The sequence below is a fragment of the Pestalotiopsis fici genome (assembly GCF_000516985.1).
Source record: "Pestalotiopsis fici W106-1 unplaced genomic scaffold PFICI_Scf_13, whole genome shotgun sequence".
Lineage (NCBI taxonomy): Eukaryota > Fungi > Ascomycota > Sordariomycetes > Amphisphaeriales > Sporocadaceae > Pestalotiopsis > Pestalotiopsis fici.
Window position 1 is genome coordinate 895,558 of NW_006917103.1, and position 20,280 is coordinate 915,837.

Below are 20,280 nucleotides of genomic sequence, written 5' to 3' on the forward strand. Positions count from 1 at the left end.
ATTTTGGAGCGACTTCCTGCTGGATTTGCAAAGAAACTGCCAACTGCCCGCCCAATATACGTTCTGATGCGCTCCGCTAGGCGCTCATGACTTACACGTTAGGTACATCTGCTTTTACATATGCCCTCATCATCTGTCAAGACCTCAGAGTGGCCGCGAACCATTTTCCCTAAATTCAATATCAATCTCTATATCATGAAATTCAAGAGTGTAACTAGTGTTCGTCAGCTGTAGTTACACTTTTAATAAAACTGGATGAACACCAACGCCCTTGTACCTGGGCAACCAAGAGTGTTAGGGGGACGAGATACAGATCTGCACGACTATATTCGCCTACTAGAAGAATCCATCTCAGAAATCACATGGCTCTCAGGCACCTTGAATCACAAGAAATCCAAATTAAAGCAAACATAAGCCACGTGGGTATGAGGATGCAACGATGTAGCGCAAGATATCCTGCCTCGAGCATCGCCATCATACGTTGAAGAGGCCATCCCACTGCAAGCAAGAGACTGAGATGCGTATCGGTACGACTGACAAGTATGATCAGAGGCGATGGGCTTTTTCTGTTGCAATATATAAGTAGCTCTGGCTCTCGATCATGTCCAAGGTGAAGCCTGTAGGCCAGAGTCTCCAAACCATACAATTCAACTTGAACGAATCCAAAGACCATCTTCCAGTTAAAGATGAAATCAGTCCCTCTCTTTGCAGTGCTTCTGCTTACTTGCGTCAACGACGCCCTCGGATACGCCATCACCATTCGCAACGACGACTACGACAATGGCGTTGATCCCATCTGCATCGGCACCGGCCCAGAATCCTGCCAAGGCGTCTACAAGTGCGACAATGCCAACCTGGACTCGCTAGAATGCGCCTTTTACGTCTACAACTCAAACTGCCAGTCTCTGCACCCAGACGAACCGTGGGCCACGGTTCAGTCTGGTGTCTCGTTTACCTACGACGGTCTCGACCACAGCATTGATATTCAAAACGCCACGGGCAGTCTTGATGCGTTACAGATGGGCATTGTCTGGAAGTACATGGACGGCTTGTACGGCGATGGTTATGGAAATGTCCGGGGCGATTGCTCGACCAAGGACAAGAAATGTGCTTTTATGAGGTCGGCTTTTACCTGCAAGTAAAAGAAGAATGTAGAGCATGGTATAGAAGCGGGAATCGGGGAGAATCGTGCTTATTGGCGGAAGAAGTTATTTGAATCTCTCAACTCCATTTGATTGTACCGAAAGCGTAGAAGTAGCAATATTCGTTGCTCTGATACAGTACCAAATTATTTGTTGTTTTTGACATAACTTCCTCCACACTCGCTCGGTGCAAACCTCGTGTTTCGTTTCAGCGACAGGCCAGTTCAAACTCCCACGTTTGCCCCGTGTCCACGGTCGTGTTGCGCACTTCCACGTAGAGCTTGGGAGGAGGCTCACTCAGCTTCTGAGAAGTAATGGCCCATGAGGAGAGCCCCTCGCCTTCCTTGGTGAATGTGTTCGAAAGTAGCTCCCGGCTGATCTCCTGCCGCAAGTGGACGCTCATCTTGGGCTGCCTGAACCCGTCGCGGTCCAACCAGTACTGGAGGGGTCGGTGAAACCCATCAACGACCTTGTGTTTGAGGACCATGCGTGGTCGCCCCGGCAAAGTGCCCGGCTTGCTGGGGTCGGCGCGCAGCTCAAAGATGAGGTGTCGCTTGTGGAATTGGCCTTTCCAGGACATGCTCAGCTCCAGTAGTCCCTGGTATATGCCCGCCCCGCCAGAAGTGCTGCCAACCTGCTATGCATCAGCTCACATATCTCAAACCATGGCACAGCATGCTTTCCCCTTGGAAATGGGCAAGATGTCCTTGCGGCTCACGACATGTTAGCATAGGGGACGTCAATATACATACATCACTACTCAATAGGAAGGCTTTGTTCAAGGGGTCCCAGAAGTTGTAGGGCATTTGCTTTGCAATGGTAACCTTGGAACCAACCGTAAACTTGATCATGTGGTTATCCTGATGCTCAATTCTGCGCACATCATCCGAGGTGAGCGACGCGGGCAAATACACGTCTCGCGGGGACAGCCACCAGGCCGAGTCGGGCAGCGAAGCAACCAGCTCGCCGGCGTGCGTCCTCACAAACCCGTCCATTGTCTTGGTCAAGTGAATAAAAGTATCATGCGGGGATCCCGCACGCGAGCAGCCGAGGCTGAGGAAATGCCCCGTCGAGCGCACGAGGGCCAGCTCCGTCTCCCTGAGGCAGATGCCCTTGTTGGTCAGCCTGAGCTCGCTGGTGTACGGCATCCTGGCGTCGGAGATTTGCAGGTCGTGCGCGCCGGCAAAGTCGCGGGGGTGTTCGGCAAACAGTCCGTGGTATTTGGAGGTCGACGTGCCCGGTGAGGTCTGCCATGCGAATAACGTCAGGTCTTTTGACCGCCTGCAGATTTCTTCCTGCAGCCTGAAGAATGCCTTTTTGCCTTCACCGTATAGCATTGGCATATTAATGTCGAAAATTCCCAGCAATGAATACGACATGTCTTCGGCCCTTGTCGTCTCACGAGTAGCGGCCCACGACATCCGGCTCGCAATAGAGACTGTGTCGAGGCTCTTTTGATGAAGCAGAATGTCCAGAGGTATCCTGGTGATCTCAGAGATCTTTGGTGCCAGATCTTCTTTTGGCCAGCTATTCTTCCACTCGTTATCATAGAAGTAGTAAAGATTCCTCGGAGCGATGAGCTCCTGTAACGTCCAGCCTCTAGTCAGCCATCGACACTTGGGTAGATGGTCCAGAACCCCTTGCAAAGAATCGGCGCTGTCGCCGCCCAAATCAGATAGGTAGACAAAGCATACAGCCGCGTCCTGATACCAGCGGAACATGGAGTTGATCGCTTCAGACAGCTCGGCGCTGCTGGTCTTGTCGATGCAGCAAGTATCGACCCAAGCGTAGCGCAAGCCGCGTCCCCGAGCCAGCTCACACGTCTTTTCAATCTTTTCGAAACCTTTCTTCAACCGCGCTCTCGGCAGGTCATTGAAATCGCTCCAAAGCACCTCATCTTCGGCCCATGTATGTGACAAGATTGCATATTCGACCTTTTCATGGTCGACGATGCTCTCCAACTTTAAACTTTCGGTATTGATGAGCCACATGACGGCATGGTTGAGGGGTGAATGAGCCACAGGGAGATGGGCCAGAAACACCAAGTCATCGATACTTGGTGAAAATCTGGACAATGGTGTCTGTAAGTTAGTGTCGGGTACAGATAGACTTATTGATAGTCTTCAATTTTGTGTGCCCAAGGATGGTTGTAGAGATCATTGTCAGCTTGTGGAGAGCCAGTGACCACCAGCCCCACGCGAAGGATCAGGCGAGAAGGCATGCATCCAATCACGATGCGCATGGCGAGACTACAATTCAGCTTCCAGGATCAAATACGATTCCCGCATAATCGCCGCTTCGGGATGATTATGGTGTGTCGGTGCCTCCACAATTCAGGTAAGCAAATAAACTAGATGCGCGCTTATGCTTTTATGCTTAAAATCCCCGGCGTCTCTCTGGCATGTACATCCACACACCGTTTACTAGGCGTAAACGATGGACACGGAAGCGATTCATTCGTTGCCGGTTTTCGGATCACGTAATATTATGTGAGATATTTTCTACCTCTTCTAAATCGTAGCATCTCTCTATGCCATCCTGAGAACACCCCCGAACCACTTCTCGACCTCCTTGCGGCCAGCTTCGTCGAGGCTCGTGACCAGACCAACGTATCCATCCGGCCGGACCACCACCACGGCTCCCTTTTGCGGATCAACGCCGTAGCCTTCATAGGCGTGGCCGTGGCCGTCGTGGTAGCTCTCGCCATCGACAAAGACCTTGTCATAGTCCCAGCCGAGCTTGGAGTCAAAGGGGTGGTACACCTCGTGCAAGTCCCGCAGGGTCTCGATTTCCATCCGCTTGGCATTGTGGACGAGCAGCACGTCAATCACGCTAGGCGGCTGGTCCATCTTGAAGCGCAGCGTTCCGGCGTGAGGGTCGGCCCCGGGCGAGAGCGAGGCCTTGGGGGCCTTGGTGATGACGCCGGCGGACAGCTCGGCGGCAAAAGTGTTTACGAGGTCGCGCTGGGATGCCTGAGAAACGTCGCCGCCAAAGACAAAGACGCGGAAGCGTCCATCTGAGGGCATCTTGTGGTGGAGCTGCCATGGTCGGGCACCGCTTTGGGCCACCACCTGGAACGATGGGAATCGCGTACCCGGCTTGCAGTGGGTGGCAAGATCGAGGGTGCTTTGCGCGTTGCTCGGGACTGCCTGTTGATCCGACTTGATTTCTTGGTCATCTTCCTCTGGAATCAGGCGTTGCTCTTCTGGCTTGGAAACCAGGGCTGAAGGTGAGTAGTCGACTCCGACACCACTCGTGAACTGACCTTTGTGTTAGTGAATGAATCTGTACTTGGTCTTTCTTGCAGCAACTTGACTCACCATGTGGCTCATCTCAAAGGCCTTGCTAAACTCCTCCATGGAAACGCCCGTCTCGTCAAGAATGTCCTTGGCCGGCCGTCCAGAGAACAGCCTTGAGAACTTGTGGTCAAAAGCAATGAGCTCTTTGGCAATCTGTTTCCGCTCAAGTTCATAGGTCGACAGGATACTGCGCTGCATGACATTTTTGCAAACCAGCCCCAGCTTCCAGCCTAGGTTGTAGGCATCTCCCATACTGACGTTCATGCCCTGACCGGCCTTTGGGCTGTGCGTGTGCACCGCATCTCCGGCGAGGAAGACACGATCGTGCTTGCTGAAGTGGTTGCCCACACGCTGGCCAATCTGGTATGCCGTCCACCAGTCACAATAGTGGTAATCCAACTTGTATGGGCTGATGATCTTGCGGGCCGCGTTAAAGATGAGTTCCGGCGTAATCTTGCTGCGGTCAAACCGTCCCTGACCAGTGGACACCTCGGAGAGCTGGATGTAGAGGCGCACCAGCTTGTTCTCACGAGGAATGATCATGAGACTGCCATTCGAAGCGCTATGGATCATGCAGCGGTTTCTGACATCGGCTGCCAGATATATGTAAGCTACGGAAAGCCCGAGGACCAATGGTGGCGTTGGATAAGATGTTCACTTACGGAAATCAGTGATTGGCACAATGTCCAAAACACCCCAGATATAGTCAGTCATCTCGCCCTGCATCTCATAGTCGGGTCCCAACGCCTTGCGCGTCCAACTGTGTGCACCGTCACATCCCACAACATACTTTGCCTTGATGGTCTCTTCTCTGGCACCGCCTCGAGCTTCGCTCTTCTGGAGCATGGCCTCAACATCATCGCCCGCCAGATTGCTCCGGAACAAGCCGTCGCTCAAGTTGCTCAGCTTTTGCGTGGGCGTTGCCTCCTCCTCCGTCAGGTGTCGGAGGGTGACCGTCACGGGGTATGCGTCATCATCGTCGGCTTTGCTCTCATCTATAGAGAGCGAGGTCGGCAGAACCATGCGCTCGACCTTGAGCGGCGGGACACCCGTCGGATGGGGGTATGATGCGGCGATGGCATCCATGAAGAATGCTTCCATTCGTCCCTGATGAAGCACACATTCTGTGAAGCGGGACATTCCTGGCATGTTGTCGGGTGCAGTGTTGTTTCGCTTGATGGTTCCATTCTCATCGGGATTCCAGAAAGAGACCTCTATGAGAACGTTAACGCGTGAGACCTCAACTTGAGTCGTCTGGGACGCTCACCAATCATGTGATTCGCCTCCTTCCATACTCGTTCTCCCACGCCAAAGCTGTCGAGGATCTCAAGTGTACGGATCTGAAATCTAAGATACAGATGAGCTTGTTTTCATTTAGATCGTCCTCAGAAATAATCTTACCCGTCTGCTTGACCTGAAAAAACCTTATCGGTCCGCTTGTCAACAATTCTGGTCTTGACGCCGAGCCGTGACAACCATAGCGCGAGCATGAGCCCAGCTGGCCCAGCACCCACGATGAGCACATCGACCTCTGAATCTGAAGAGCCCGACATCTTGGTGTTGTGGTTTCTGGTAGTATGGTTCCAAAAAGCAAAAGTATGGCCCTTATATACGTTGCAGATGGCAAGCTGGGAACAGCAAAGATCAACACGGTTATAGGCCAAGCAACGGTATATGTGAAGCAGATGCACGCCAAGGGAACAATATTAGCGGCGCCCAACGGCAATACGGAGTAAACAAGGCGGAATTATCTCGAGCAGATAGAGGTTGCTGTCCTGGTTGCACAAGCGAAACGGGTGAAGTATCTCAGCATCATCGGCGGCCCAATCGTGGAGAAGGCAATTGGCGTATAGACACGGATGTGGGGCATTCGCGTGGTAAGCATGAGAAAGCATGACTAAATGAGGAGACTCCGAGAATTGGAGAACTTTGAATGGGCTCTTCGGCAATGTGGGGCGCCATGACGGATGGAGAAGTCGATCGACTCCCAAGCCTGCATAGATCTTTGCGAGAGCCTATCGAGAAGCAGATCGTGAAGTTTTGTGTGTGGTGTAACCTGAGGTACGAGTGCCGGCATGACCTGTCTGGCCTCTGGAGTAAGAGTTTGCGCTCTTCTACACGTTCATGGAGCGAATCAGGGCCGGGACAATCATGTGAAGTAACTATGAAACGGTATGATACATATCGACTCATGTCGGAGGCAGGAGACAGCGCTGCACGTCTATTCTTATTTCGCACTATTCGTTCGCCCAAGGTCTCGTCGTACTCTCCAGACACGAGATCCATTGCCGCGTTTCTGACTACCTTGAAGAACCTCGATCCAGGGCGTTGGCATGGACGCAGATTCCAAGTCTGTGCTGGACGGCTCATGATCTGAATCGATCGCCTCGTCTTCTCCTATGATATCGATTTGCTCGTCGACATCGACATCGTTGACAGTTGATGATTGGTAGTAGAGATCTTCCGTGTAAGCCCACCCGGGCGGATCAAACCTGCCACTTACAAGGGCAATCTTCCCGCCCTTTTCGACAATTTGGTTGATCCTTTCGTCGGGTACAGGGCTCAGCAACTGGAGAACGTGATTTTCTGTATCTATGCCACGCAGAAGAGCAAGTCCGATGGTGTGGGAATATCTGGGGTCAAGGGTCACTCCAGATTGCATGATTGGAATGCCTTCTGGTGTGTGAGTGACCAATTGATCTCCAGTCTTTTTGGCGAAACGTGGAGATGTCTGGTCCAGGTCCATATCATCAAGGCTGGACGGATTCTCAGCTCCCTTGCTCTTGTTCGATTGAAATGCCATGGAACTCTCAACCTCCACTATGGCAAGAATTGTGCCATTGATGGCGTCCGCTAGGATGTCTACCGGTGCTTGGAAATCGTAACACATGATGCCAATTATACCGGGCGATGGGCCGGAATAACGTACGCACCAAGGCATAAGGGCGGAAAGAGGTTCGGGATTCCACGTCTGAACACTGGCCTTGGCTTCGGAATGGAAATATGACAATGTCTGCATTGTCCGTAGGTGAGCCGCAGTGCGGGATGTATACTGGCTTATCTGTGATGGAAGTATTGCAACTTTCCCGGACCTGAAGCTGGCTTGCAAGGTCTCGATAACATCAAGAGGCCCCGGTGCCATGTACACGACGTGTGTTGGTTTTGCTGTTTCAATCAAGGATACCAACAGGTCCAAACCAGTACCTTGCACCCAGCCCGGTGTGTTCACAACCAGAGGTAAGCTAGCAAACCTATTGCGATAATGCGTTACCAGGTCAGCGACGACTGAGAGGTAAAGATCCGGGTCTGACGAGGGCGAGACAGCTGCTAATGTATGAGATCGAACGATAGAGCGACCCGATCCAGGTGTTGATTCGGGTAGTGTTCGGCAGAAAGTTGGGCTGAGAACTGGCTCGGTTATGCGAACTAGAGATATTTGCCCGGGCGGACCATGCTCAGGCTGGCCTGGGTCAAGATCGAGAATAGCTATGCCACTGTGTTGCTTCTTCCCTGATCTTTCGTCGGTCAAGAGTTGATTGGCCAATAATCTGCCAAAGGTAGATTTGCCTGCTGACTTTGGGCCAGTGATTATTGCGGACGCGGGTTTACTGCGCGACGCTTTGACTAGACTATCAATCTCGCGATTCCATTCTGGAGGTGATTTCAGATCCGAGAGGAGTGCTCGTTTGGGACCGTCGGCAGAAGTGTATAGCTAAGATGAAGATTAGTACTCCTTGCTTCCAAGAAAAACGGCAGGCGTCCTACTATGGTAAAGGTCGAGCTTTCTGGCTTTCCGCCTTCTGAAGTTGAGGATTCGTCCCATAGGCCACGGAAGAGGGGGGATACTCTGCCCAGTTGTCTCAAGCTCTGTGCTCCGGGGCATGGTCCCAGTTCTATACTCGCACCGTCTGGGCATCTGATAACGGGGAGCGCTTGACAATGAGATGCATGTACCCAATGAGTCTTTTCTGTAGCTCGTAAAGTAGCACCACAGATGGTGATGTTTCCACTGGTCACGGTAACGCCGTAGCTGCCCAAAATCACAAGGCGCTGAATTGGTTAGTGAGCCGTCATGATTCTCTGGAAAGGCAGACCAACCTCTCCGTCAGCGAGCTTTAGCTGCAATTTACCTCCAGCTTTCTTTCTGAAATTGCTTTTTGTCGGATTAAAGCTAGAAAATTGGAGGATGGGCGCTTGCGGAATGACGGGAATGTCTTCCGCAATTTCCTCTGAATCTGCCGCGATCGCATATGGCGTGGCCAGGCCACTACTGCTGCCTTCAGCTTGTGGCTTGGAGACTGGAGTCGATACAACAACCGTCTTCTCTACGGTTTTCTGCGTCGCCCGCCCTCTCTTGGATCTTTTGGGGGTAGTAGTTGATGACACTTCAACCGCTGCTTCTGCGCTAACAGACGTGATTTGCCCTTCTTGTGATTGCACTTGGGGTTTGGCAGCAGGTGTTTCAGTTTCAGGTGCCTTCCCTTGACTGCGCAGATTTCGCAATCTAGCAAAAGCACTTTGAGCTAGGGTCCAGTAAGCACACGAACTTCAAGTGATCAGAAATGAACAAAATCAATCTTGCCTTACCTGCAGGCTGTTCAGCAGTATCTAATTTCCGTCGTTTTGAGGCCATTTGAGAAATAGGTTGATGAACCCACTAGCTGATACTAGAGAAGCAAGCCAATAGTAAGAACAAGAATGTGAAAATAGCGACAAATAACCTCAAGTCCAGAGATGACATACAGTTGAGTCGTCTTCTGAGGATTAGATCAGTTAGCAGCAGTGAATGCAAGATACAAGGGTACTTGCACGACTTTTTGTTGTGGAGCACCTGGCAGCCATATTCTGCGCAATTGGCCAATCAGAAGCCCAATCACCATCTGCACCGGCTACAGTAGCTGCGGGTCTACAGCAAATCAGCCAATCAGAGTGATTCTTGGCCCGCAGCTTGTGGAAACGCGTTGTCCCAAAAAATTATTATTTTATCGCATTCACGACTTGAAGCTTCAGAACATCTCTCTGCCCCTCCATCGCAGCCGACTTTGTTCAACACCTTCGACCACGACGCTTTTGCCGTTCAGCCGGCTCGCAGTAGTGAAACCATGGCTCCTAGCAAGTCTCTTGGCTCACTGAGCGCAATGCGCGACGCCATTCAGAAGAAGACTGCCGCCAAGGCTTCTTCACTGGCAGGCGCCGCGAGCTCCCTCAAGAGCGCCGCCCCCGTCGACGATTCGAGCGACTCAAACAGCTCAGGCAGTAGCGATAGCGACAGCGACAGCGGCAGTGACTCTGACAGCGGTATCGAGGAAGCAAAGAAGAAGCTTGACGCCAAGAATGCTGCCAAGAAGGCTGCTGCCACCAAAACCCAGCCGCCCGCTGCCACAGCTACCAATCTCAAGAAGACTAGCACCAAGAAGCCTGCTGCCGATACCAGCTCCTCCGACGATTCCACCTCTGACTCTGACTCTGGTTCCGACTCGGACAAAGATACAAAACCTACCAAGAAGGCTGAAAAGCCTAGTTCGGCAAAGAAGTCCACCACCGTAAAGAAAGCTGCTAGTGACAGCAGCACCAGCAGCAGTGGAAGCGATAGCGACAGCGACAGTGACAGCGACTCTGATGCTGGCGCCAAGGTTCAATCAATTGCCAGCGCAGTTGCCACAAAGGCAGCACATGCCAATACTGCTTTGCCAATTCGCAACTCCCCTAAGAATGAAGATGCAGATGAGGACAGCAGCAGCGATTCGGAGTCAGAAAGTGAATCTGATGCAAAGGCCGTTACTAGAGTCAACGGCACTTCGGACAACACTGAACTGTGCGTTCTTTCCTATTCAGCTTGGGATTGGGAAAAATATGCTAACATTATGTAGTGCTAAGCCAGAGTGGCTCACCAAGTCCGACTTTATGCTTCGAAAGGCCTCTACCGACAATCCTGGCAAGGAAGTCTCTGAATTCCTGAGCAAGTCTAGCCTCGAGGGCAAGCAGGTCTGGTACTTTACTGCGCCTGCTTCATTGCCCATCACCGTCATCAAGGACATGGAGATCGACTTGGCAAAGGCTCAGTCTGGTGGCGCTATCCTGAACCACAAGGGCGATTCTTACGGTCTGGATCTCGAGCCGTACACAACTAGCAGTCAAATTCAGCTCCTGATTCCTTCAAAGGGTGGTGAAAAGTATAACACACGTATGTCACTCTGCGCTACTAGAAAAACGAAGCTGTTTGCTAACTCTGCTTAAGTGAACCGGGGTATTGATTCTACTGTCCATCTTCGCCGCATCGCCGAGTTTGGTGGCTCCAGCAAAGTCAGCTCGACTGCCACCGACCAGTATGTGCGAAAGCCAAAGCCTGTGCGCCAGCAGCCAGAGAATCTGAAGGCTCGCTTTACCCCAATCGGCGTGCCTACAAAGAAGCCCACTCCTTTCCAAGCCACCAAGAGCAAGCAAGTCTCGGATTCAAGCTCTTCATCTGATAGCGACTCTGATGTCGAAATGGCTGATGCTTCCGCACTACCTCCTTCTGTTCTTTCCAAGAAGACTGAAGCTGCTGGCACAAACGGCAAATCGAAGAGGAAGCAGCCTTCAGACTCTTCAAGCTCAGGAAGCGATTCCAGCTCGAGCGAGTCCGATGAGGAGCCTTCGCCGCCAAAGAAGAAGTCCAAGGCAACGGACAAGGCTGCGAAGCGCGCAAAAGTTAGTCCTGTCAAGGAACTAGTGAAGCCTACAACCAATTCTCCCGCGCCAGCCGTTCAGGCAGAGAACATTGACGTCCCCAGTTCGCTGGGCAAGAAGTCCAAGACCAAGTCGACTCCTATTCCGCCGCCCACTGTTGGACGCACATTGGCAGACACTCATGCTACTCCCTCCAAAACCCCGGCATCCACAAAATCTAAGAAGGACAAGAAGTCAAAGGCTGATGATACGCCTAAGGCGCTCACCCAGACTCCGATTCCTCCCCCTTCTTACGGAATTGGCAACTAGAGCTCGCCTATTCCCAAGATAGAGCCAGGAGGAAAGTCACCGGGAAAGTCGCCAGGAAAGCCACCAGGAAATGCGCCTGGAAAGTCGCCTGGAAAGTCAGGAGGAAAGAAGAGAAAGAACAAGAAGAGAAAGAACTAAAGCATGGGCCATACTTCTCTGACCACGTTCAAATCTAGCAGTCAGCCTAGATTGGTCAGGTAGCTCAGTCCAGCTGACACTACTTCCCGAGGTTTGGTGGTCCCCCAGGATCTCAGAATGGGATTCATAGTGAACGACAAATCGTATATACGTTCGACTCGTTAAGCGATTCTTGCATTGAAAAACGGCGTTTGGGAATTTGAGGGCCTGTGTTGCAGGGTGGCGTTTATTGATACCGTAGAGCAAGTCCGTTCTGAATGCTTTTGGGCACAAAAGATGTTTTGCACCAGGTTTGGAGTCGAGCAACAAAAGCACATTCGGATCAATCTATTAGTATTCCCAGAATTGATTGCTTTGTGTCCCGTGATGTTGATGATTTTGGTCCGTGTAGACATGAACGTTGGGGAAACCCAACATGGGATTTGCTACACCTATCTAGTTATGTCTCAGAAACCAAGGCAGCTGGTATCTTGGAAAATTGGACTGAATCATTTGCCGGACAATAAACGTTCAGCATGGATACGGGCACGAGTATACACTTTATTACCTAAGCTCAGATTTATAGTCCAGTCCCTTTTGGGACAAACTCACGAGCTGTGTGGGTCAAAGGTCAACAGCCTCCATGGTGACGAAGTCCATAAACTCCATGCCGGGCGCAAACGATTCTACTTGAGAAAAACGGTCATTGATGTTTTCCCAAATCTAGTAGATATGACCGCAATGCAATATCTTCATTTGTAAAAGCTGACTGCACTCGGAGACCAACACTTTGGCGAGCAAATGCTATTTTAAATCTACCCACTATGGTAGAATATGACAGGTATACTGCTTCTAACATAATCTTTCCCGATTATTCGACGCTGCGCAGCATTCTCTTAGACCTAACATATATAGAAACACTACTTTGATAACACGCAAATATGTCAAGGTACGCCTTTTTCAACCCCACCATATTTGTCCAAGTCGATAGAATCCACCAAAGTCGACTGTATAGTACGTACAACTTAGGAAACCGGGCTTCGAACTTTCCTGGCCCATTCTAGGAGGCCGGCCCTCGGCTCTTCAAAGTTTGTCCATTGGTCTAAGGACGATTTTCATTATGGGATCGCACCCAGTCGAGAGAGTCTAGGAGACCTGCGAGATGCGAGACAAAACTCGGACTGAGGAGGAAGTTGACTACTTGGAAGAGCCATATATCCCCCGAGGGCTTGTTGGGCACTACTGGCCGGAACGCTGCGCTTCTTACAAGTCAGACACGTTGAAGTCGGGCAGAGCATGGTAGGAGTTTGACAATAGATGCTACCAATATGGCGAATGTTTTCCGCCTCTGTTGCTAGCAAGAGTTCCCTGTAGACAAGAGTGGTTGTTACAGCCCTGACTAGGTCGTGAAGGGTTCTGAGGAGCCGACTTTACGAGTTTTGGTCGCGTATGCCCGCAAAGCTCTAATAGGGTAAATATCATTCAAGGTGCGAAACAATACATAATGCTGTATAAACATCAAAGCTGATGATAGGGACCACTGTGTAAGAGTTAGACGTAATGAAATTTACCATGGCAACATGGGGTACTCCGAGTGGCCTGGCAAGGAATCTATTTTTGGATCTGTGGATATAGGCGATCAGAGTCTGAATGAAGCTAATCACATCGGCTCGTGCACATTGTTAGAGGGCAGCGTATTCAGTAATCCATTATAGGAGCGAATTCCTCAGATCGATGTCTCAAAAAGTGAAATTATACACATTTTATCGTCTGCCTCATTACTCAAACCCAATAGTCTACACAATATAACTTATTAATTGCTTGTTGAGGAATCGGGATACGAGTCATTGCTAGCAAGTTCATACCGGACTTCGGAATGCCGTACTCCGTCAGACGCTAAGAATCCTCCGGAATTCCTCCAGGAATCTAGACCGAAATCCGCAACAATACGATGAAATTCTCCCGTATCCAATGTCTCTTCGGCTTTCAGAGACAATTTTGTAACCAAATCCTCTAATTTACAGACTGCATGATTATACGGAGATCGGGTTTGGCGGTAACCCTTTGGCCAAAGCTCCGTGCTCTCTGTTCCCCAGATCGTCGTCGTCTAGGTTGTTATGGAGCAACTCATCGGCCAGTCTGCAGCAGGGATGTCGGCACCATATGGCCAAGCCTGCGCGGGATGCGTCAAGGCGAAATGCAAATGCGTGTCCCGAGGTGCTGGTAATTGTGAACGGTAAGAATCTAATGCTATTTGAGGGAGAAATGGATTTTTCAAGGGGGATGCATTATGCTAACAAAATTAAAGATGTCACCGGCGAGGGATGGAATGCCGTCAAACAGATGGCATAAGGAAACGCAGTTCCAGGAAGCAGCCGGATATCAACCACAGAACATCGCAGCTAGAGGAGAGGCTGAATGATTTGGTCGAGATATTGCGTCTGCAGCAGGTACCAGGGCCAAGGCCTCAAGTACCGGCACAAGAGACCGATTCGCAGACAACAGTGAGCCCGTCCAGCGGCAATCATGCAGCCTCTGGGGCGTACTTGACTCCGCCGACTGCCATTGCGAGCTTGGGGTCGCAGGCCGCCATAGAAGCCTCCCCGAATCCGGCAAAGGCGTTTGAAGATGACCTGACCCCCTTTGAGGCCGAGGGCATTCTACAGAGATTTCGAACTGGCTATTTGACCATGTTTCCTTGTGTCTATATCAGATCGGACACGACGGCGCAGCAGCTCCAGCAGTATCGACCCTTTTTGTGGCTGAATATCAGGACAGTTTGCGAAAAGTCTGCTCCCAAAATGCATGCCATGGGAGATCATATCAGAGAATTGTTGGGACGGAAAGTACTCGTGGAGCTCGAGCGTGATGTTGATGTGCTCCTTGGCTTGATGGTATACTTGGGATGGTAAGAATCTATACAACGCATTGTCTTGAACTTTGACATGGTGGCAAGTGACTGATTCAACTTTATCAGGGCAACACACCAGACTCGTGGAAAGGGCTTCCAAGCACGTTATGCCAATCTAGCCAACTCGTTGATTCAAGACTTACGACTTGACCAACCGTTCAACCCCAATGCAGGCGGAAATTGTTGGTTTCCTCAAAGCAAGATGCCGACTACGTCTCCTGAGCATACTCATGAGCAACGCCGGGCAGTTATTGGCACATTTGTATTAAGTTCCAGGTAAGTGATAATGCGGCTTTCTGCCATGTAGTTATCGTCACAAAACTCACGATCCAATCTAGTATATCGAGCTTTCTGAAAATCGACGTGACGAGATGGAATTCCCACATGGAAGAAAGTCTTGAAAAGCTCGCCGCGGATCCAGAGTGCCCGGGAGATGAGCTTCTAGTAGCCATGGCCAGGGCCAAGGTGATTGTCAACGACGTGGGCCGCTTGACGTGGAGGCGGACGGGCAATGACTTGTCAACGTCGCCGTCAGTATATGTGAAGCCGCTCAAGGATAGAGTGCTAGCAATACGGCGCTCGCTGAAGCCGGAACTGGTCGAAAACAGTAAGTCTTTTATCTGTGTGCAAATACACAAGACATTGCTTAATCGTTTCATTCTAGGAGCCCTCCAGTCTCATCTCTACAATGCCGAAGTGCTCATTGGGGAGATGGCCATCTTCCACAGCGCAACAACCATAACGCCCTCGTATAACTGCCCGTTTCCCAGCGCCTTGCCGCTCCCAGCAACGCAATCCTCGTCACAAGCAGCCGGAACCAGCAGCAGCAGCAGCAGCAGTAGCCCACAGCCGCCACCTGGCCTACGCCCCATTGACATGCCGCGACTCGAGACGCTCCACGAGTGCCTCCACAGCATCAAGCAGTGCATCACGACGATCCAATCCTTTGAGCCCGCCGCCTGGCCGACCTTTCCCTTTGCCGTCATGGGCCACATGTCGCACTCGCTGCAGATGCTCTACCGGCTCTCGGCGCTCGACTCGGAGCCCGACTGGGACGCGGCCGCGGTCCGGCGCGACTTTGACGTGATTGCCGTCATCCACCGCGTCGCCGACACCATGTCCCGCGTCGCCGATGCCGCCGGCCTGACGGGCGATCCCGAACTGGGTCCGTACGGGGACATGTTTTCCAAGGGCGTCGGCACCCTCCGCGCCACGGCCGCCATCTGGGGGTCGGCGCTGCCTCCACTCGAGGACCCGGCGGCAACGTCTTCTTCCTCGGTTTCTTCGGCGGCGGCAGCCGCTGCGGGCCCGTTTGATGCTGCCAGCGATACGGCCGGGCTAGACACTATGGCCATGATACTAGATTTTCAAAACGACCCCTGGCTGACCGAATTATACAATTCATGGGAGGGGATATAGAGAAAGAAAACCTCGGCTCGGCACAGGGCCGACTTTGATGTATTATTTAACGAAGTTCACGACAGCATGTTTCATCCAGACACGATATTGTAAAGCAAAGGCGCAGACGCGACTCATTAGAGTAAGATTTCACAAAAAGGGATAGAAACTGTGTTTATAAGGATATTTCATATTTATTTGTGTCATTGTATAGATTATGCTCACAAGAGCTGTTATTTCCGTGGCCGTGTCTATGCGCCAAAGACCATATTATGCATTTCAAATATGCTCGTAACAAGCAGTGGGCTATCCAGTACCCATTGTCGTCAAATGCTGAAATCCTTTCATGAAACCAAAAACGCCGCGCTCAATGCTGGGGGTCGGGGGTATGTATCCGACCACGCTGATGCTTCTAAGCCTTTGTAAACGATCGTTTCGCCCATTCCATAACCCTGGAGGGCTCCATCCATACTAATTCATACAAGCTCGTCATTACGTCTCTCGACTCTATTACATTCAGAATCCCGCCTGGGAAGTCTGTCTAGAATGCGAGGCTCGAGGAGAAGATCCGGCGATACTGGACTCTCTACTGTGTCGACGGCTCTCGGAAGTGGGACTTGCACTTCCGCTGGCAACTGTTGGGCTGTAGAGAGTGCTGCTTCCGACTGACCACTCGTCGCTGTCGCCAGTGCCACGTCTTTCCAGGAGTCCTAGGCCATAGCCGAGTTCTTCGTCGGCCGACTTCTTCATCTCTCCGATCTCAACAAAATCGTATTCCCATCTGTTTGACTTGTCGCCCTGCTGGTGCGGCAGGTATCTCGTTCGGCCGATAAAGAAGATGATGGAAGCAATCAGACTGCCGCCCACCAAATCCACGGCGTAATGGTGGCTCAAGTACATGGTCGCCCACCACAGCCAGCCGACGTAGAAGATGAAGAAACCTCGGAATCGCGGGAAACAGTAGCTCATAAATAGAGCCTCGAGGGTCGCGTCGCCGGCGTGCAGACTCGGAAAGGCACCAAAAGGCACTGGGGCAGTCGAGAAACTCGTGGTGTACATATCTACGCCAAAAAGGGCGTCGATGCGAGCCAAGCCAGCGGGGGAGCCAGGCATGCCGTAGTGGGCAGGTGCCAGGCCGTACAGGTTCTCGTACCACGGCGGGGTACACGGGAACACAAGTGCCATGGTGACTCCAATGATGCTCAGCCATCCAAAGGCCTTGGAGAAGACGGGGAGCGTCTTTGGGGCTGCGAACAGGAAGATGAGGGCGGAGCAAATGGCTGGGTTGGCAAAGTGGCCGATACCGTACGGGACCCAGGCAAATACGTCGAGGATCGGGTGGGTATGCGCCGAGAGAATGTTGGACAGGTTGGCGCCGTAAAGGACGTTTTCCAAAGCGGGCAGGACCTTGACCCAGATATGTGGTCGCACCTCTGTTGGGATGAATCTAATTCATTGCGTTAGTCTTGCATCCGGTATAAAACAGCCCATTCTTGCAGTTGGCTGCAAACAAATGGCCGAATACAGCAAAAGCTCCAACTTACCGACTAGAGAAGAAGTAGAGCAGGTAGGTCCAGATGGGCCACGAGGGCAGAAAGAACTGGCTGGTAGCTGGCATCAGCAGCAGGAGTGTGTACGCCAACACAGCTGCAGACTTGATAAAGGGTGCATGTACGTCGATGATCCATAACGAAAATAGGCAAATTGTTGCCAGAATAAAGTATTGTACATCGAATAAGCTCCATTTACGTTCCTTGAAGTTCTGGATGCCCTCGATGACGGAAAAGGAAGTTTGTAACGAGGAGACACGTTCGAGCACTGGGTCAAAAGATCGGTCCTTTGCAGCTCTCCTCTGTCGTCTGAGGGCTGACAGGTCGAGTTTCTTTGGCCAGCCTAGGTGAAGCGACGGCTTCGCCTGGAAGAGGGCGTTGAGATTCCGCATTTTTTTTTATACTGTCTGTGGTAGACTGTTGGTTTCCCCAAAACGTGACTCGATATCTAGACGATCGATCTATGTCGTGGTGATCAAGGCGGCGATAAGAGGGCAGAGTCGACGGCGTTGGTATGAGATGCTAGTCGGGATATTCAACACTCGTCACAGTCACTACTTGGGTGTTCGCCTGACTGGTAGCGTTTCTTCCTTCTATTGTCGACAATGTCCCTCTCGTAAGCAAAGGCGAAACCCAAGGGAGGACGAGTGGAAAGATCAGACTTGACGGTCTGGAAGGGGAATCAAGAACTTCATATGCAGCAGATAGTCGATGGGTTTGGTAGGTACTGTATGTACTACAACCAAGTATGCGGATCCAACGGAGACAAGGATCCTAGAGAGGAAAAGGCCCCATCCTAGGCGACCGATGATCCATTGGTAATCATTGATGGGCGCTGAGTTTCTCGGCAGGGTGGAGCAGCAGCGCTACCTTGTGGGACGTCTATGACAAGATGGTATCAATGTGCTGCTGCAGGGAGTCAAGGCCGAAGCGGAATGACTGGACTGGACTGGATTGAGAAGATGGATGGATGGATCTTGTTGGCTGGCAGTAGGCGACGGCGGGGGTGTTTAGGTCGGTGCAGCTAAGATAGGTGGGCTCCCGCACGCACACACGCGCTGGACTTTCGACTTTGCATAACTTGAGGGTCGATTTGTGTCGGGAAAGACAAAAAAAATCAAATGCCTGCTTGCTTTGGCCCCCAGCCTGCCTCAAACCAAGGTACCTTTTCTACAACCCTCCCAGCTGGTGTGCAGCTCGATCCTTGAAACAAGTATCGGTACCTATACTTTTACATGTCCCTTGGTGCAAGGGGTCTTGAAAAGCTCGCGCTTGTCTCTGTCAGCTTCTTCTTGAGTGTTCCCTCCCAAGACTTTCGGCGTCTACTGTGTATGTTTGGTAGCCATGAGTGAGTTCGAAAGGCATGTCGACCCAGGTAACAAACCACCCAGCCTAGTCATTATGGATACTATGTCTGTATGTGGCATGACCTCGCAAACTGGACGGACGCCGACACACCGATTTCACAACTCAAGTGGTTCGGATGGATGTGTGATTGGGCAACTATTGCCTAACCAGCACCCAGCACCCAGCTAGCAAACGCATAGAATTCGAATGTAGCCAGACCTCAGTGTAGCCGCACTATCCACCCCCGTCGATCTTTTAGGATTTTTATCCTTAACTGTATGCACATCTTACGACCCAACCGATATATACTCATTCGCTACCTACTACCCGGTATCCAAATTTCATTTCAGTTCATTTCCTAGTCTTTGCTTTTCGCGAATGTCGGCCGAGCGACGAGGCAGTCCCAAGCTGCAAACCTGGTATATTCAATATCGTCAACCAACTTTACACTACCTACCACTACCCATTTACAGTGGAGATAGGCGGCCCTGTCGGAACTCGGCACTGCGGATTCTTCCCTCTTCCTCCTGGAAGAGATTCGCAAAGCGCACAGCCAGCCAACAAACAGGCTGATGGAACGGGATTCTCTCACACAAGAGTCAACGCCGAACCCGACGCAGCCATTTCGATTGATTACTCGGATCCTTCCTTGTCGCCATTCCCCTGCAGCGCCCGCGTGTACCTTTCTGGTTACCCTCTTTATCAAATACGTGTATTTCAGGTCTCCTACTAATGTATAAAGCCACCTTGACGCCGTTGCACGGGTACACCAGACCAACTTTGACAGCACGTGTCCTTCATGCGCCGACTGACTTTTTAAATTTCGGGTTGCTGCGAAAAAGTCCACCTAGACGTCATGATGAGGTCGAACCAGTAGTAGCGTCTCGTGCTCACTAACTGGAAAAGCGACTGGAGCTTCCAGGGGAGACAAGCGCAGGGCTGGCCGCTGCTGTTTGCTGCACCTATTGGCGCTGTTGCTGGCGCTGGCGCTGGCACTGACCACTGGACATGCCGGCGCGGGCGCTCTGTAGTACAGGTACCCATGCGCGATACCATGATTGAAGCATGCGGCTGGTGGGTGGCATGCAGTGAGCATCCTCTCGCCCTGGTCTGCCTGAAGATATGCAAATCAGCGTGACACTTTGCGACCAGCAACCTACTGAACTGGTCACTGGCCGGTTCCCTGTCAACCCCCGAGCATTCCGAGGGTCGCTTGCAATGGGAATTCAGAGTCACTTTGTTGGCATGATATTGTGACCTACGTTTGCCTGAAGTCTTGCCAACCTCGATTGCTAGAGCTTGTTCCTGTCCAAACATGAATCATTCATCATCAGCTCTGCATCGATCGTTACAAGACAATAACCTAGAAAGAAAAACGATGGACATGATCAACTTAACGTGTCCAACCGCCTGGCAATGGGGATCGTCGTCGTCATGCTCTATCCCCTTGGAGCCTAGTGTAGGGTCCCGGGTACCAGTCGATCTCCACCCCAGGATCAAGTCATGATGCAAGTACCGCTACTTTTGGCATTTTTCGC

At 51.5% G+C, this 20,280-nt stretch overlaps 7 protein-coding genes across 7 annotated transcripts; 3 read left to right on the forward strand and 4 right to left on the reverse strand.

Moving 5' to 3' along the window:
- Nucleotides 1-686: 686 nt before the first annotated feature.
- Nucleotides 687-1,142, forward strand: PFICI_14688 (uncharacterized protein; the record flags this gene model as incomplete). Its single annotated transcript, XM_007843269.1, has 1 exon — nt 687-1,142. The coding sequence occupies one exon, from the start codon at nt 687-689 to the stop codon at nt 1,140-1,142; it is 456 nt and encodes a 151-aa protein (XP_007841460.1).
- Nucleotides 1,143-1,350: 208 nt separating this feature from the next.
- Nucleotides 1,351-3,133, reverse strand: PFICI_14689 (uncharacterized protein; the record flags this gene model as incomplete). Its single annotated transcript, XM_007843270.1, has 2 exons — nt 1,351-1,776; nt 1,895-3,133. 2 exons carry the CDS (start codon nt 3,131-3,133, stop codon nt 1,351-1,353), a joined length of 1,665 nt encoding a protein of 554 aa, XP_007841461.1.
- A 537-nt stretch (nt 3,134-3,670) lies between these two features.
- Nucleotides 3,671-5,994, reverse strand: PFICI_14690 (uncharacterized protein; the record flags this gene model as incomplete). Its single annotated transcript, XM_007843271.1, has 5 exons — nt 3,671-4,402; nt 4,463-5,034; nt 5,104-5,655; nt 5,709-5,788; nt 5,843-5,994. The coding sequence occupies 5 exons, from the start codon at nt 5,992-5,994 to the stop codon at nt 3,671-3,673; spliced, it is 2,088 nt and encodes a 695-aa protein (XP_007841462.1).
- Nucleotides 5,995-6,668: 674 nt separating this feature from the next.
- On the reverse strand, nt 6,669-9,074 carry PFICI_14691 (uncharacterized protein; the record flags this gene model as incomplete). The annotated part of the gene is made up of 4 exons (XM_007843272.1): nt 6,669-8,153; nt 8,207-8,491; nt 8,540-8,964; nt 9,029-9,074. 4 exons carry the CDS (start codon nt 9,072-9,074, stop codon nt 6,669-6,671), a joined length of 2,241 nt encoding a protein of 746 aa, XP_007841463.1.
- A 469-nt stretch (nt 9,075-9,543) lies between these two features.
- On the forward strand, nt 9,544-11,419 carry PFICI_14692 (uncharacterized protein; the record flags this gene model as incomplete). The annotated part of the gene is made up of 3 exons (XM_007843273.1): nt 9,544-10,256; nt 10,312-10,625; nt 10,680-11,419. The coding sequence occupies 3 exons, from the start codon at nt 9,544-9,546 to the stop codon at nt 11,417-11,419; spliced, it is 1,767 nt and encodes a 588-aa protein (XP_007841464.1).
- Nucleotides 11,420-13,686: 2,267 nt separating this feature from the next.
- Nucleotides 13,687-15,866, forward strand: PFICI_14693 (uncharacterized protein; the record flags this gene model as incomplete). Its single annotated transcript, XM_007843274.1, has 5 exons — nt 13,687-13,772; nt 13,845-14,444; nt 14,514-14,723; nt 14,786-15,054; nt 15,112-15,866. The coding sequence occupies 5 exons, from the start codon at nt 13,687-13,689 to the stop codon at nt 15,864-15,866; spliced, it is 1,920 nt and encodes a 639-aa protein (XP_007841465.1).
- A 495-nt stretch (nt 15,867-16,361) lies between these two features.
- Nucleotides 16,362-17,787, reverse strand: PFICI_14694 (uncharacterized protein; the record flags this gene model as incomplete). The annotated part of the gene is made up of 2 exons (XM_007843275.1): nt 16,362-17,292; nt 17,390-17,787. 2 exons carry the CDS (start codon nt 17,785-17,787, stop codon nt 16,362-16,364), a joined length of 1,329 nt encoding a protein of 442 aa, XP_007841466.1.
- Nucleotides 17,788-20,280: the final 2,493 nt, after the last annotated feature.